Source organism: Octopus sinensis, unplaced genomic scaffold (genome assembly GCF_006345805.1).
Source record: "Octopus sinensis unplaced genomic scaffold, ASM634580v1 Contig14830, whole genome shotgun sequence".
NCBI classification, from domain to species: Eukaryota; Metazoa; Mollusca; class Cephalopoda; order Octopoda; family Octopodidae; genus Octopus; species Octopus sinensis.
In genome coordinates this window covers 109,292-124,834 of record NW_021833417.1, presented here as the reverse complement: position 1 = coordinate 124,834, position 15,543 = coordinate 109,292, and the positions used below count along the sequence as shown (strand labels likewise).

Here is a 15,543-nt window from a genome sequence, read left to right as displayed (position 1 = left end):
GATTTAAACAGAAAGTAAATTTTAATGATTTTTTATTTTAATATAAGATTTTCATTTCAATAATAAAATGGAACATGTCTTTTTAAAAATTAAAATCTTACAAAACTTGATAAGAAAAAATTTCTATCTTTGTTTTCTTAGTCGATGGGTTCCAGCTGAGTAAGTGATGCCGCCGACTCTGAGTACGTGAGATGACTTTATTGATTGCGTGTTGTCGAATGGACCTGCGGTAACTCTGAAAAATGCATCAAAGATAGAATAATCTTTAATTTTTGAATAATGTCAAAAATGAATACTGCATTTAAAATTACGTTTCGAAATATTTAAATTGGCTGAGGGCAAATGCCTCGTCTGAGATGTCATCCAGGTTGAACTTTTCGACAAATATAATTTGATTAACTCTGCCTGCTCTTCTGAGTCAGCATACTGAAAATCGTTAAATCTTTTTGCTCATTGCTGTTGAAACCAGCCAAGTTTTCGAAGTGAAGGCCCATAAAAGCATTTGAAGGAACTCGCAGGCCTAGAGAGACTAGCTGGCTTTTCTAGCGTATCTGCCTAGTTATCAATCGCGAGAATTGCTTGAAAATTCACTCAGCATAAGGGTTTAATTTCCGTTAATAAAAAAGTTATATTCTGATGATAATTATGGTAATAAATATGATTCACATTTAAATAACGAGGTGAAAAGTGTTGCACGTTATATGGATTCACATGCCGATGTTCCAAAATTATATAACCACCTCATTAAAAATTATCTTGGAAATCAACGTGAAAACATAGACCATGTTCTAAGTAAACCGTATTTAAGGAAACCACCAATACCAAACGAACAGCAAATAATCATGCAGCTGACTGAATCATGTCCATTTCGTGCTGTTTTGAGCTATTTTGCTGGTAATGAAATTAACTGAGATTCTTTGGTCTTGGACTCGGGTCACTTTTTGGCGTTTTTTCTGTCGGATTGGAACCCCCGTCGACTTCACAGACACAGACCTTCCGATCTGTACTGAACGACATGAAATCTCGTTCTTGGTCGTATGCCAGGAATTTTTCCGTGGTTGGATTTCTATTTTCGGGAATTGAATGTTCGATTGAGAGCGTTAGACATGTCATTCTATTCTCGCAGTATCGTGGCAAGAGCGAACTTATCAATGGAACTGCCGCAGGGGGAATTACTGGGGGATTGCTGGGTTTTAGAGGTTTGCCAAGTATTAATAAATTAGCCGGATTTAAGCCTGGTCTCTTCGGGGCAATTGGATTTGCTGCTTTTAGTACAGTAATTGACTACTTCTTACGATATTGATATTTGTTCGAACAAAGCTTTATATTTTTACAACAAAAAGGAGAAATTTTGTTCATAATTAATTGTAAAAATAGAATTTAGAGGATACGATCTTTTTACAATACGGAATACTGTCTTATCTAAAGGAATGATCAGGAATTGTTTTAATGCATTAAATAAAAAAATTCTCGAAATTGATATTAATGATACAATACAAAGACGAACTTTTTCAAATTAAATTTTATTTTAATAAAACATACATCCAGTTCTTTGTTCAATTAAGGAATTTTTAAAATATTATTTGCTTATTGTTTTTCAAAATTATTGAGTTAAAAAGTTTTTTTACATAGAAAATCTCGATTTTCCTTTTTAGATCGAGCTCTGAGTACAATTTTTCGAACTCTGAATTGACTGCACTATTCTGAAAGATTTCAATAAATTTATATACATCAATTTCAACTTTGGATAAAACTGACATTGTTGAAAATTTCAACATTTTCAAGATCATGATCGGACCGTTGGTATCAAAGGAATTCCCCGTAAGCTTTAAATAAAATTACTCGGCTTTACAATTAAAGTTTCAACAGAACTGTTGTAGTTAAGACCATTTAGTAAAAAATTTAGACTTTTGGAATCCAAATGATTATAGGAAAGATCTAAAACGTTTAATGAATTTGTATTTCTCAGTGAAAAGCAAAATTTCTGACAAGCTTCCAATCCAAACCCATTCATTGAAACATTCAAAATTTTAATACATTGATTTTTCTTTCAATTTAAAAAAAAACATAAAAGAGACCATAAAAATTTCTGATATTGAAACGGAACCATTTTTCGAAATTTTATTCCAGCTAAGGTCAACGGATTTAATCGAGCGATCTTGACTATTTATTATTTACACTTAGAAGTACGTAAATAAGATGCCAATAATTGAACAGAACTGTTTTCTATCGAACATTTTGACAATGTAAGTTTCAAAAGAGTTTCCTGGTGCTTGAAATGATTGGTGATTTTAAACCTGCAAATTCTCAATAAACTAGTCATGGTCGATTCCTTAATTACATTCCCTATAAATAAGATTTGACAATAAACCTGAAAGATTTAAATCTTCAAGTTTTTTATTTTTCAGCGAGTCTAAAACGACGCAATTTATTTCCAATCAAACAATTTTCAAGACTCTAAAGAATTTGAAATATTATAAACAGTGAAGTTAAGCAAGTCGCCTTTGGATGAAATTGACAAAAATTGAACCAAATCGTCGGCTATCTTAGTCCCATTTAAATTGAGTTTTTGAATTTTATCAAAGAATTCTAACTTGTTAAATCACAAATTCGACATCCCAAGATAGGAAAAAACATTTGAGATCAGTTTCAGTAAGACTGTATCCATTCAGGTTAACTTCTTCAGATCCAAGCTGGCTCTTGGAAATTGTAAGCTCGGATGCATTATATTTTTTGCAGAGTTTTTTATATTTAGATATTTCAGCCTCCATTGTGTGTTATTCAAAGATTAGTTTTAATAAAAACACTTTATATGTAAGATTAATTCGAGTACAATAAAAATTAAGCCTTCGTAATAAAATTTGAATAACTAGCTACTTTAGTCAAAAAGCTGAGAGTAATCGATGAATATAACAATATAAATTAATGGAACCAATTAAACATTATTAATGGAATTATTGTGGTCAATTTTTTAACTATTCAGCTCTAATTCTAAAAAGTTTTTTTTTAACAAAAAATACTTTTAATGTTTCTATTTCACTTTTTTTTGATCGTGATCGGATCGGCACAAGCAATCCCTTCGTTCCTTGCTCCTTCATTTGATTAGTTAGTTGTGACTGTTTGTGCTGGGCTTGCCATGTTGTGCAAGCTTGGGGGTTATAAATAAATAAATTTCACTTTTTCTCGACAAAACTAAAAAGAATCATGCATTCATATCACCAGACAAATGTAATTCAAAGAATTTACGTTTTAATCTTAATAAAATAGCCAAGAACATAAACTCTCCAAGTCCATCCGACCACTTTTTCGATAAAAATTACGACTATTATTATCCTTTCACTAAGACGGGCATTCGCAACCTTTTTTTGTTCATCGCCCCCTTAGATATTTTATCGCCCCCTTGTCCACATACAATTTAAAAATTTTTGTGCATTATCCTTTAATTGGTTGTTTTTGTATTAACTCAAAAGTCAAAATATAAAAAATAAATCAAATTAAACATTAAATTTTTATTAAAAATTATTAGTTAGACCATGATATTGTTAATTCTGCTCAACTTTAGTAGTATTTTACTTATCTCAGATAGTTGTGAAATGTTTTTAAAACTGATTTATAGAAAAATTATGTCGATAACGCAATAATTTTCTTGCAAATGTTTTCATTATTTTTTTGCAATCAATCATGTTGACAAAATTTCCTTGAAGAAAAATAGTAATTTCATTAAATTTTGTAAAATTCAATTCAAATAGAATATATCATTTTTTCGTGAAATGATTTCTTCAGCCAAACCAAGTCTTCTTCAGTCTAGAAAAATGCGACTATTGCATCGAAAAATTAACAAATCTTTCTAAAGCATTTCCTTTTGAAAGCCATTTTACTTCCGTGTGTAATAAAAGTCAAATAAAATCTTCACCAGCATCTAAAAAGACGATCACATTTGCTTCGTGTTTTTATTTTGTTATTGTTTTGATTACCATGTTTAAAGATTTATGTAAATCATGACATAAAATCTTTGATACAATTGATGCCGATGCAAAATATAATGAACCGTAATGACCCATGGATAATCTTTTTTAAGAAAGAAACAAATCCTTATATTTTCAAACCATTGACATAGGACCATCCGTCGCACAGGAAGCCAAATTTTCAAATATTATTCCATGAAATGGATCTTATTGTCCGAAGAGTCTCCGAGAGAATCGTGTCCACGTGTGCGAGCAATAAGGAGAGATTCTACTTGTCTCGCGGGCAGCTAGGACGTGGACTGAATAACATCGTACACTTAAGTGAGCAAATTCTTACTAAGATGCACGACACCTTGTGGAGTGGGTCGAGTGTATCCCAAAGGAAGGCTGCCATCCTTGCTGCTGAAAAAGCGCGTGGTACACACCTAGGGACCATAAAAGGCTATGTGTCGGCTAAGTATGGTCTAGGTGCTACTCAAGTTAATGTGAAGGAGTTGATCAAACTTCAAAAGGAATCCCTAATTAAAAGATCAACTTAAAAGTCCTTCACAAGACTCTCTTTAGCAGTCTGGACAACCCGCACATTGACGTTTCATTGTCACAACGTGGCTGAAATATGGGAATAACTCTCCCCGATCTGAAGGGTTGTTCTCATATTTGCAGGACAGAAACTTTTTTAATGCTCAACGGAAACAGTGTAACCACTGTAAGAGTAAGGCAATGACCGTTGCCCATTTTGCTACGAAGTGCGGGAGTATGCTTTACCATGATTACACATGGAGCATTTCGAGATGGTTAGGTTTCTCCATCTTTTTCTCTGCAATAAGTATGGCTTGAGGCGGTCCAGAAAGTTGCGAACCCATCGAGTTCAATCGGTGTGTGAGAACTCGCGGGTGTGCATTAAGGTGGATACCCCCATACGCACCTCGATTGTTGTCCAGCACAACAGACCCGATATTGTTGTTACGATAAGGTCACCGGGGAGATTGTTATCGTGGAGGTGGGCATCACGTGCCTAGACCGTTTGCAGATAGTGGAAGTAGAGAAAAGGAGGAAGTATGACTTTCTTGCAAACGAGCTAGGACTGATGCACCAAATACCACAAGCAGTACTTGAGACAGTTGGGTGTAGATATGTCTCTACAGGCTTATATACAGTCAACTGTTCTTAAGAGGACTCTGGAGTGTGTCTCGTTTGATGCTCGCCGATCCAGCCCTTTCCTGACGTTTAGTCAGCGAGAGGCGCTGGACTGCATCTTTTCGAAGGTCTACAGTGCCAGAGAAGAGGAGGAAGAAGGGGAGGAGGTACGTAAAGTGCCACCCTCTACTCACTTCGAAGGCTCTGGACTTGGAAAAATTACTTAGCTAATTAGTTTCTTTTTTATAAATGACTTGTTCAATAATCCTGGTTTTAGAATTGAGTGTAGATGGGGCATTTTCCACAGTAAAAGAATAGTTTTTGTTGATAGATAGAGTAGCATTGAGCCAATCCAGGTTAAAGAATTCTTTCAGTGGCTTTTTAGATGCCCGATCCCGTGAAGCCAATACAATGTCATCACATAAAACATCATTTTTGTCTACAAGGGATGATTACAGCAAGAAATAGAGCAGGGAACAGAGAGGAAAGGACGTGACATATAATTAATTCTCCGAGGCACACCCTTTGTAGGAAGCTGGTGATCCATAGTTTGAGCTTCCCCAAAAATTCCGATTGAAATATTTAAAGGACTGTTGTATAAATTTGTAAAAATAAATTAAATTAGCTATTAAGATTTAATTTAAACAATTAATTAAATCCTGATAAAAACTTTTGTTGTATTCAGTGACCTTATTTAACAAGACTATTCTTTTTTGTAAATTGATCCCCTTGAAATATCGGGTCCCTATAGAAAGGACTTTCACCGATTGATCGCTTATAAATTGAAGCAATGTCAAAGTAACTGGGTTGAATGACTGTCTGCTAGTCATTTCCAGCTGAGACAAATGTCCCCATAGAATGAAGAAATAGCAATCTTTAGTTCCGGAATCATACAAGATTAATGTATCCTTTGCTATTTTGATATTAAATGATTATTGTTTATTATTTATTTAAAATGATTATTCAAATTGATGAAATAGGATTTTTAATATTTAAGCGACTGTTTGTTTATCGTGATGTTGAGGGATGCATCTTCTACTTTGAGCACCCCCTACACCTCAAATGCCCCCCGTTCGTTGACTGGATCTTTTCCCTTTTCTCTCGAGAATGCCCAACAAAACTCATATTTTAATTTTCCAGGCGTAATAGGCAATTATATGCTGTTGGAGTATCTTGGAGATGGTTCGACCAACATTCCCCCGCCCCCCACTTTATCTCACATCCCAGCCATGCTCTCCACTTGTCCCCCCCACTCCGGACCCGTGGAGCACCACCACGTTCCATTCCCGTCGAAATGGGGGGAATTGAAACCCGACTTGGGTCGTTCTGGCATGGAGTATAGACACGAGTTTTATACTCACGACAACTCAGGGAAGGACTCGGTGGACTCGGAAGGGGTGTGTGGGGAGGAGATTGACACCCGCGAACTGACTATGCAGATCATTGCCGAGTTGAAGAGATTCAGCATTCCTCAAGCAATATTCTCCAAGCGTGTGCTACGGCGGAGTCAGGGCACTCTCTCCGATTTATTGCGGAATCCGAAGCCGTGGAATAAACTAAAATCAGGCCGAGAGACCTTCCGGAGAATGAGACGGTGGATGATGGAGCCAGAAAACGAGCGGGTGGCTCAATTGAGGGAGGCAGGTTGTGTATTGATTATTACATATTCGATTAGTTTTATTGATTGTAATGCTAACCCCCTCTAGTTATGCACCGCAAGGATTATGAGTACGACCGGCACACTGACAGGACTTTTATTAAGAAGCCACGACTTGTGTTTACTGACTACCAACGACAAACACTCAATGGTGTCTTCAAGGACTGTCGTCGCCCTTCCAAGGAGATGCAGACTACGCTTGCCTCCAATCTCGGATTGCAGGTCACCACGGTCGCCAACTTTTTTATGAATGCTCGGAGACGGAGTGTGGATAAATGGAACGACGATTCCTTGCAGGGCGAACAGTCATTCTTGTCTTTGGTGGGAACTGCAAACTCGCCACAACTTAAAAGCGGCGCGGATAATCTTAATGATCAATAATTATTCTTTTATTTATTTCCTTTTTCTGTTGTTATTTGGATGCCATATGTTATTGATTGGCTCCAACAGTCCAACAACAGTTTTTCTGGAAAGAAATAACTGGCAGTGCTGTCAGAGCTGATTGATAGCTACACCATGGATATAATTTTACATATCACTGATGGAATAATTTTAAAGACCCCTGCATGGATTGTTATGTAAAAAGATTAATTGCATAAAAATACATTCCCGATGATTGATTCCACTCTAAAATAACATATTAAATTTGAAAATGAAAAAGTTCAGATTTTGTGAATGCGTTTGGGTTCATTTCTGATAACCAGTTAGAGACGAGGAAACAGTGCCAGGGTTCTAAAGAACAAGCTCGTATGAATCACTGATTCAATAAGAAGCATGCAAATGCCCGTTATTCTAGCTGGGTTGATTTGGGAAGCCTTCTGATTCTGTGATCACGATTTCTTATTTAAAGTTGAAATTGGAGTTTGACGATTCTGACGGAAACAAAGTTCAAAAATGTTCACAACAATATTAAAGTGAAATTTATCTCCCAAAATTCTGAATCAAGTTGATGATGAGAAGTGCTATGAATATAACTTTTTGAAAATAACCTTTCGCTGTTCTACGATTTTCAAGTAAAGATTTTTCCATTGATCATTCTCTCGTAGAGTTGAACGTGACGTGGACTAAAGTTGTAATCTACATTCTGGACCACTTTTGTCACTTGATATGCGATTTATTTAGTTTGAATTAATGTCCAGGTTAACCATGAACTCGCAGACTTTGAACTTTGAGTGGACAAGTTTGAGAGTTCCGTAGGCAAGAATTTTGAATTGAAAAGACTATTGCACAATACACGCATTGGAAATAAAACCCATTCATAGTTGTGTATTTATTATCTGTCCAGAGTATAATGTGCAACACCTTGGCAGAAATACGAGTTGATACAACAATTTAACAGAGTTGAAAATTCAATATAAAAAACCCGACATTTTCCTCTACGACAAAAGAGAGAACCTAATATGGCTTATTGAAGTTGGTGTGACTTCAATAAATAACCTAAAGAGTGTGGAAGTAGAAAAACTGCACAAATACGACATTTTAGCTAGTGAATTACAACTGATTCACAAGGCTAAGGTGAAGATTGTGCCAATTGTCATTACGTGGGATGGAATCGTCTCAACAATCTACCGCAAGTACATGGAGCTCCTTGGGATTGAAGAACGTGTTCGGTCTTGCATCCAGACTGTAACGCTGAAGGCCACTCTGGAGAGCATGTTTATCGAGTACAAACATGGCTTCAGTGAAATTCTGGACTCTGCAAATTCCGTAAATAGGAACTGGCGGAAATATAATTTCTCTATGAAGATCAGCAGGTCCCTTAAGAGACCCAGAGACTGCACGCCCCAGGATGAGATTGAGGATCATGGCGGGGAAGATCAAAGTGGAGTCATGGGGAACTCGGAAAGCAAAAATTTGAGAGTCGTCTAATTATTAGTTTAGATTGAATTTATTAATTTTTTTAGCTCAATCCTCCATAAGCCGAATGCTAAGCAATACATTTTTGTTTGGAAGATGATAATTCATTTTTGACAATATCAAGGCTGAATATCGGATAAAATTCACTCCGAGTAGTATTAACGATGTCTTAAAGACTGTTACTACACAGTGAAATTTTTTTTTTTGAATAATAATTTTTTTTTTTGAAACAAGAAAATTAGAGAAGAGAAGTTAACTAAACTAGATGAGTCGCCGAGCGGATGGACAGGCAATTTCCACGTAATATCGCGAACAATATCCGCTGAAAAAGCCAGCTCGTTTCACGACTGTCGTGACTCCTCCTCGAGATGATTGAACCAATCTCTGAGAGGAGTTTGAGGGCTTTGGGTCCAATTATCCCACTGGTCTCGAAAGCCAGGGGAATGAAGCAGCAGGTATCGGTCAAAGAGGCATATTTTGCAGTTTTCCTAGATTCGGCAAGGCCAGATGCAGATCCAGGACGAGAAGCGGAGTCGACCAACGATGAAGGAGAAAATGAGTCTATGCAGGTAACATCCCACACGAGTGCCATTCCCTTCCTGAACGGGAATAAGGTCGACCCGTCAGGGCGTTTTCCATCTCCACGGTCTAGTCCTATCGGTTCCAACATCGAGGAAAATCCAGCGGCGTTAAGCGCGCGCTTCACAACGTCATTCAATGAGGCGTGCCTGGGGATCCTGCCGGCACTGAGGCGACAAGAGAGAGGGTGTAAACCTCTCCTGTCAATGAGTTGTCCACATCTGCAATGGTGCGGCTGGCAAATCTCTATGCCAAGCCGTAAACAGATTCCGATGCGGACAGATTCGTCGTCCAGCAACATTCCAGCAGAAGAAATCGGCAAAGCGTCAAGCCAATCGCCCGAGTGGGGTTGACAGGCACAATTGATGCTTGCCAACTGAAATTGGTCAGCACGTAGGCGGATATCTTCGAGTACATGGGAGCAATGTATATCATCCCAGTTCTTTTGAACTGAAGGGACGTCCGGGATTTAAAGCCCACGAGAAATCCACATGTTGACACCCGGCGTATATTCCACCAACTCGGGCTGTTCAGGGGAGGGGAAGAGAACAGAGTTGAAGGAACTGGCAGAAGCAGACAATGAGGAAAGGTAACATGGGAGGGATAAATCAACACAGGAACGAATGCCGATGCCCCCGTAACGAATAGGTAAATTAACCCGTCGCATGTCTGAAGGTTTGAATTTGATGTTTACGAGAAGCTCAAGAGCTTTGGAGACCATGTTGTCGAGACAAGACAAATGATTTTGTTCGAGAAAGCAGGGCGATGAGCGCATGAGATAAGTTAGCTTCGGTATAAAGAGATAGTTCTTGAGCAAGAAAAGGCCTAAATGGGACTCAAGTTTGGAAATGCGAGAGATTAGACTTTCCAATTCTTCGAGCCTGTCACATAAAGCCTTCACAGTGAAATTAATTGTGAAAATATCAACAGGTCAGCAATGATTATATTCCATGAAATTTTCAATTTTTCTATAGATGGGGAAACTTTTAAAGAATGTTTGATCAAACTTTGAGATATTTGCAATACAAATTATGATATTCTAAATCCATTATTTATAATGATACTTGCATTCACGATAATAAAGGATTATCTGAAATCAGTAATTGACAATTTACCTCAAACGCCAGTTGGAGAGCATTTAACCAATCCCCAGAATGAGCTTGGCAGGCACAGTTCAACGACGCCAACTGCATCTGGTCGGCTTGCGAGCGAGAACATTCCACTAAATGAGAACACCTGATGGGATCTCAAATCTTCTGTATGGAAGGAATTTTTGGGAGGTCAGGTCCGAGAGATCTGAATTCGTGAACAGCAGCTCTGTATTCCGATAGCTCTCGTAATTCGAGTGAGTTATTGAGAACAGAGCGAACGAAATTTCAAAAAAGGTAAATTTTAATCAAATTGTTTTTTGATTAAAATTTAAATGTATTTTAATGTATATTTTAATGTCTATTTAAGATTTGTTTTTCGATAAAAACTGTCAAAAACTTTAAACATGCGTAAAAATAGAAAATTAAGAAAGTTCCGTCTTTCTACAAAAAATCAATAAAAAAGCAATACTAATTAAATAAAAATTACAACAATTCCCATATGCTCATACAAGGACACCAACCCGTAGAAGAGACAGCCCAACATCCCCGGACCTGTCTCTCTGCACTCCATCCTTGGCTGGATATATCTCGTGGAATGTTCGTTATGGCTTCTCGAGCGACCATAACCCCATTGTACTGACACTTAGAAGGCCTTTCTGCCCAACGCGCCGCCCTACGAAGTTCGAAAATTACTCGAAGGCTAACTGGCATGGTTTCGGGCTGTATGTAGACGACTGCCTGCTCGATCTCTCTATGGAAAATTGCACGGTGGAAAGGACGGCCAAGATCCTGTCTACTATCATTTTGCAAGCCGATAAATTATTTATACCTGTCGCTTCATATAAGAAGTTCAATCCAAGATTATCATCACAAATCCTATCACTTATCAAAGAACGGGATGCCCTGAAGAAAAACAAGTCCAATGAATCATATCATACTATACGTTCGTTGAATATCAAAATTTCTGAACTGATCCGGACTAATAACGGACTCAAGTGGAGTCGTCGCGTTGGACGATTATGTCACAGAAATTCCTGCGCCACCTTCTGGAAAACGCTAAGAAGGATTAATTGCCTTATCGGCGAGGAGGACGGAGGAACTGAGGCCGTTGCCCACAATTCCTCGGAACCCGCTCTCAAACTTGCAAACAAGATTATGAAGTACTATGTATCGATCAGCCATAAAAACTTCTCTCGCAATCTCGATTGTTAATTTTATTTTCGAGGTTTTTCGTGGTTTTCTCAAGGCCACATCGTTTCACTTTAGGCGCACGTTTAATCCATTGCGCGCGACAATTATTGAATTTGTCGCCCTCTAGACCAGGGGTTCTCAAGTGCGGCCCTCGGGGCCGCATGCGGCCCCGAGAATCTTTTTTGCGGCCCCGACTTCCAAACTTTAAAATAAATTTTGGATATAAAATTAATTGTAAATTAATATTATTAAAGATAATATTTTAACTACACGTGTTTGTAAATATATTTCAGGTTGAGTATTTTTTCATGCCATCAAAGAAATATCGAACATTATCTCAAGAAAATAGAGAATTTCAAATTGAATGGGAAGAAAAGTTTTTTTTCGTTGAACTGAATGGTAAAGCTGTTTGTTTGATATGCAACTGTGTCATTAATTCATTGAAAAATTATACTATTGAACGTCATTATAAGAAGCACTCCGAAATATACAATTTATATCTCGGAGAGTCAAGGAAAAAAAAACTCAATATATTAAAGACGTCATTTAAAAATCAGTCCTCAATATTTAAACCAGTGGAAAATAAGCATCAGTTATTAACGTCTTATAAAATTAGCCACCTTCTTGCTGTAAATATGAAACCTTATTCTGACGGAGAAATTATTAAAACTGCTATTTCCATTTTTTGTGATGAATGTTGTCCGTCAAATATACAAAATATTGCAAAACGATTACCATTAAGTAATGATAGATATATTACAAGAAGAATAGAATGTTTTTTGAGGACCTTGCCCGTCAGCTAATCAAGTTCTTTACTATTAAAAATAATTTTTATAGAACATCGAAAGATTTTTTATATCATTCTTTTGCTGTCGACACGAGTAAAGATATCTCTGATACCGAACAAATGGTCGTATGCATTAGAGGTGTCACTTCGGATTTTAAAATTTCTGAAGAATTTTTTTCTCTTCGTTCATTAAAAGGCACTACAAAAGGAATGGATGTACTTAACGAATTCCTTGAAAGTATTAAAGAATTTGACATTGATCCTTCCAAAATAATTTCCATATGTACTGATGGGGGGGCGAATATGATTGGTCGTAATAAAGGGTTTCATGGACTTTATTCAGAATGGAGACTTGAAAAAAATCTTGATCCTATATTTTGGCAACATTGTATCATTCATCAGGAGAATATAATCGCAAAGTCACTTAAAATGCAAAATGTAATAAGTACGGTGTTGTCCATTGTGAATTGGATACGCGGTAAATCTCTCAATCACAGGAGATTAAAAAAATGTTAGTGGAAATTGACACAGTGCATAATGATGTGCTTTACCATACCACTGTTCGATGGTTGAGTCGTGCCGCGTGCCTCAAAAGGTATATTTGCTTGAATAGAAGTTAGATTTTATGAACTACTCCCTCAAATAAGAGAATTTGTTAAAGACCACAAATACCATGATTTGTTGAGCAGTAAAGAGTGGATTGCCGATTTAGCTTTTTGGGTAGATCTAACCTCTCATTTATCGTCGTTAAATTGTGAATTACAGGGGAAATATAAATTTTGCCATCAACTCTATGGATCTATTGCTTCTTTTATATCAAAATTAAAACTTTGGAGGGATCAAATAATGCTCAAAGATACAATTCATTTTACTTGTTTGAGTGAAAATAAAGCTAACGGTTCATTTGAAAAATATACTACCATTATCAGTCACCTTATTGTTGAATTTGAAAAACGTTCTAAGGTTTATTAAAATTAGTTTATTTTAAGAATTTTGATGAAATTTTGCCATCAATGAAAATTTTTGCAGCACCATTCAATATAGATCCTAAGAATGCTCCGCCATCACTCCAATTAGAATTGATAGACCTTCAATCAGATGTGCAATTTACCTCAGTGCAAAAGATTGAAAATTTAATGGAATTTTATAGTTCACTTCCCAAAGAAAAATATCCGAATATACTCATAAATGCTTATAAATATGCTTCAATGTTCGGATCCACTTATTTATGTGAGTCAATTTTCAGTAAAATGATTCACATAAAAAATAAATATCGAAATAAATTGACTGATAATCACTTATGCCAGCTTTTGCGATCTACATGTGCCTCCTATATTCCGTGTTATGACAAATTAGTTAACAATTAGTTAAAATAGCTAACAATTTTTCGTTTTAGTTAACAATTTTTCGTTTTAGTCATTTTCCTTTAATTAATTAAGACTAACTATCTCGGTTTCTGAATAAAAAATGAATCTAAAAAAAAATTAGTTAAAAGTTAATGAAAGTTTTAATTTAATTTATTCTGCGGCCCCGAAGACAATGGTTAATTATCGATTTGGCCCCGACGTTAAAAAACTTGAGAAACCCTGCTCTAGACTCACGAACCTGATTAATATAAAAGGATATTTGTTTGCTGTTCGTTAAAATGCTCGGTTATCTAGCGATTGTAAGCTCCCTGGTTTTTCTTGTGACTTCACAAGGTGAAAATTTACTCATTATTTATACATAGAATGCAACAAAACAAAAAGAATAACGCTGGATTCCGGGGAAGAGCAAATTTCCTTCATAAAATATCCGTGTGGCGCTACACTTGTTAAAAGTTTTGTGATCACACACATTTTAACAGCACAAATAATTCACGATTGTGAAAATGAGTTGGACTGTGGACAACGGGAAGTATTAATCGGCGGACTCGCAATAAAAATGAACCTTTTCAACAACTCTTATAGTTTAGAAATGTCTTTATTTACAAAAAATAGTTTGTGAAGGCGTGAAAGAAATCATTGTGATCACCAGTTCGAATATCAATCAATTTGAGAGTTGTTCTGTCATAATCGGGAGTCTTTACTTGAGGCCTCAAGAGTACTGATTGCAAATTACTATAATTAGAATTATTCGAATCGAGAACTTGAAATATTTAAGTTGGATCCAGGCACTGACTGGATTCATCATCTTTTCCGTTCCTAATGAATTACAAACTTTTGAGTTTCTTAAAAATTTGGAGTATGTGGGGGGAGAAAAACTGTATTTGTTACGACTGAGATATTTTAGGTTCGGACCCTACTCAGTTGTTATATTGGGCGATAATTCTTCAAAACTAAAACAATTGGGATTCAAGAAATTTGACGTGATTAAAGGCCGCCTGTCTATAGATTTGCCGACTGTCTACTGTTATCAGTTCAATTACTTAAAGGAAAGATGCAAGCATAATAACAATCATTTGAAACTAGATTGCCGACTTAATTCTAAGGCGATGGCATAGGGGTGTTTTTCTCATTTAACTGATTAAATAATTTTCTGTTCTCGTTAATTTTGTTTTTTCTGATTTAATAAAATTTTTGTCGTTTTATTTTAAAATTAATTTATAAAGACTTTAAGGAAAAATTTGTTTAGTTGTTGTGGTGTGTGCATGTACGTTTCCAAGCAGTTAAGGAAAACGAAACCTACGGGCCTTCCTGCAAATAAAAAGAACTTAAAAAAGACAGGACCGTCGCCTATGGGACCTCACAATGCCACAAGAGCTAATGGTGTTAAAGAAGATCTTGTTGGTGATGCATTCTCTTTCTGCGATCATCGGAAATGTCAATGGTGTCTCTGAAGGCGAATGGGTGTCTCAGATTGCCCTTGCCGTGAAGCAAAGACTTGGAAGGATGCCAAGAGGTGGTTGGAACCTTGTCCTGGAGAAGTTCAATGAGAAGTACTCGGCAAAGTGCTCCAGTTTATGCCAACTAAAGAGCATGGCTAGACGGAATAACAATGTGCAAGGGAGATGCGACTCTTCCAGAGTGCAAGATGATGTGGACGTAGAAATTTCCAGTTTCAGAAATTGCCTAGAGGAACTCAAATTCCAAATTGGGAAAGTTCAGTCTATTCAGAGAGACTCTCGAAAGCCAACTCCAAAGGTGCAACGAAGGATGGTAAAAACTGATATCCTGGCTGGATTAAATTCTGCAATTTATCATATTACAAAAGATGATCCGCCCCAAGATATTAATCAAATTACCGATATTCTATATGCTGCACAGTGTGCTTATTTGGCCTTAACTACGAGAGCCAGAC

General features: G+C 36.6%; 2 protein-coding genes across 2 annotated transcripts; both read left to right on the top strand.

Annotated features, from left to right (window-relative positions):
• Positions 1-6,114: 6,114 nt before the first annotated feature.
• LOC115230191 (one cut domain family member 2-like) lies at positions 6,115-7,140 on the top strand. Its single transcript, XM_029800399.2, has 2 exons — positions 6,115-6,746; positions 6,809-7,140. Exons 1-2 carry the CDS (start codon positions 6,119-6,121, stop codon positions 7,138-7,140), a joined length of 960 nt encoding a protein of 319 aa, XP_029656259.2. The 5' UTR covers positions 6,115-6,118.
• Positions 7,141-7,275: 135 nt separating this feature from the next.
• On the top strand, positions 7,276-8,628 carry LOC118761536. Its single transcript, XM_036499543.1, has 2 exons — positions 7,276-7,337; positions 8,148-8,628. Exons 1-2 carry the CDS (start codon positions 7,276-7,278, stop codon positions 8,626-8,628), a joined length of 543 nt encoding a protein of 180 aa, XP_036355436.1.
• Positions 8,629-15,543: the final 6,915 nt, after the last annotated feature.

Coding starts and splice junctions, on each gene's coding strand:
- LOC115230191 (XM_029800399.2), top strand. CDS start 6,119: ATGTTGAGGGATGCATCTTCTACTTTGAGCACCCCCTACACCTCAAAT. Junction 6,747..6,808: donor GGCTCAATTGAGGGAGGCAG/GTTGTGTATTGA, acceptor AACCCCCTCTAG/TTATGCACCGCAAGGATTAT.
- LOC118761536 (XM_036499543.1), top strand. CDS start 7,276: ATGGATATAATTTTACATATCACTGATGGAATAATTTTAAAGACCCCT. Junction 7,338..8,147: donor ACCCCTGCATGGATTGTTAT/GTAAAAAGATTA, acceptor CTACGACAAAAG/AGAGAACCTAATATGGCTTA.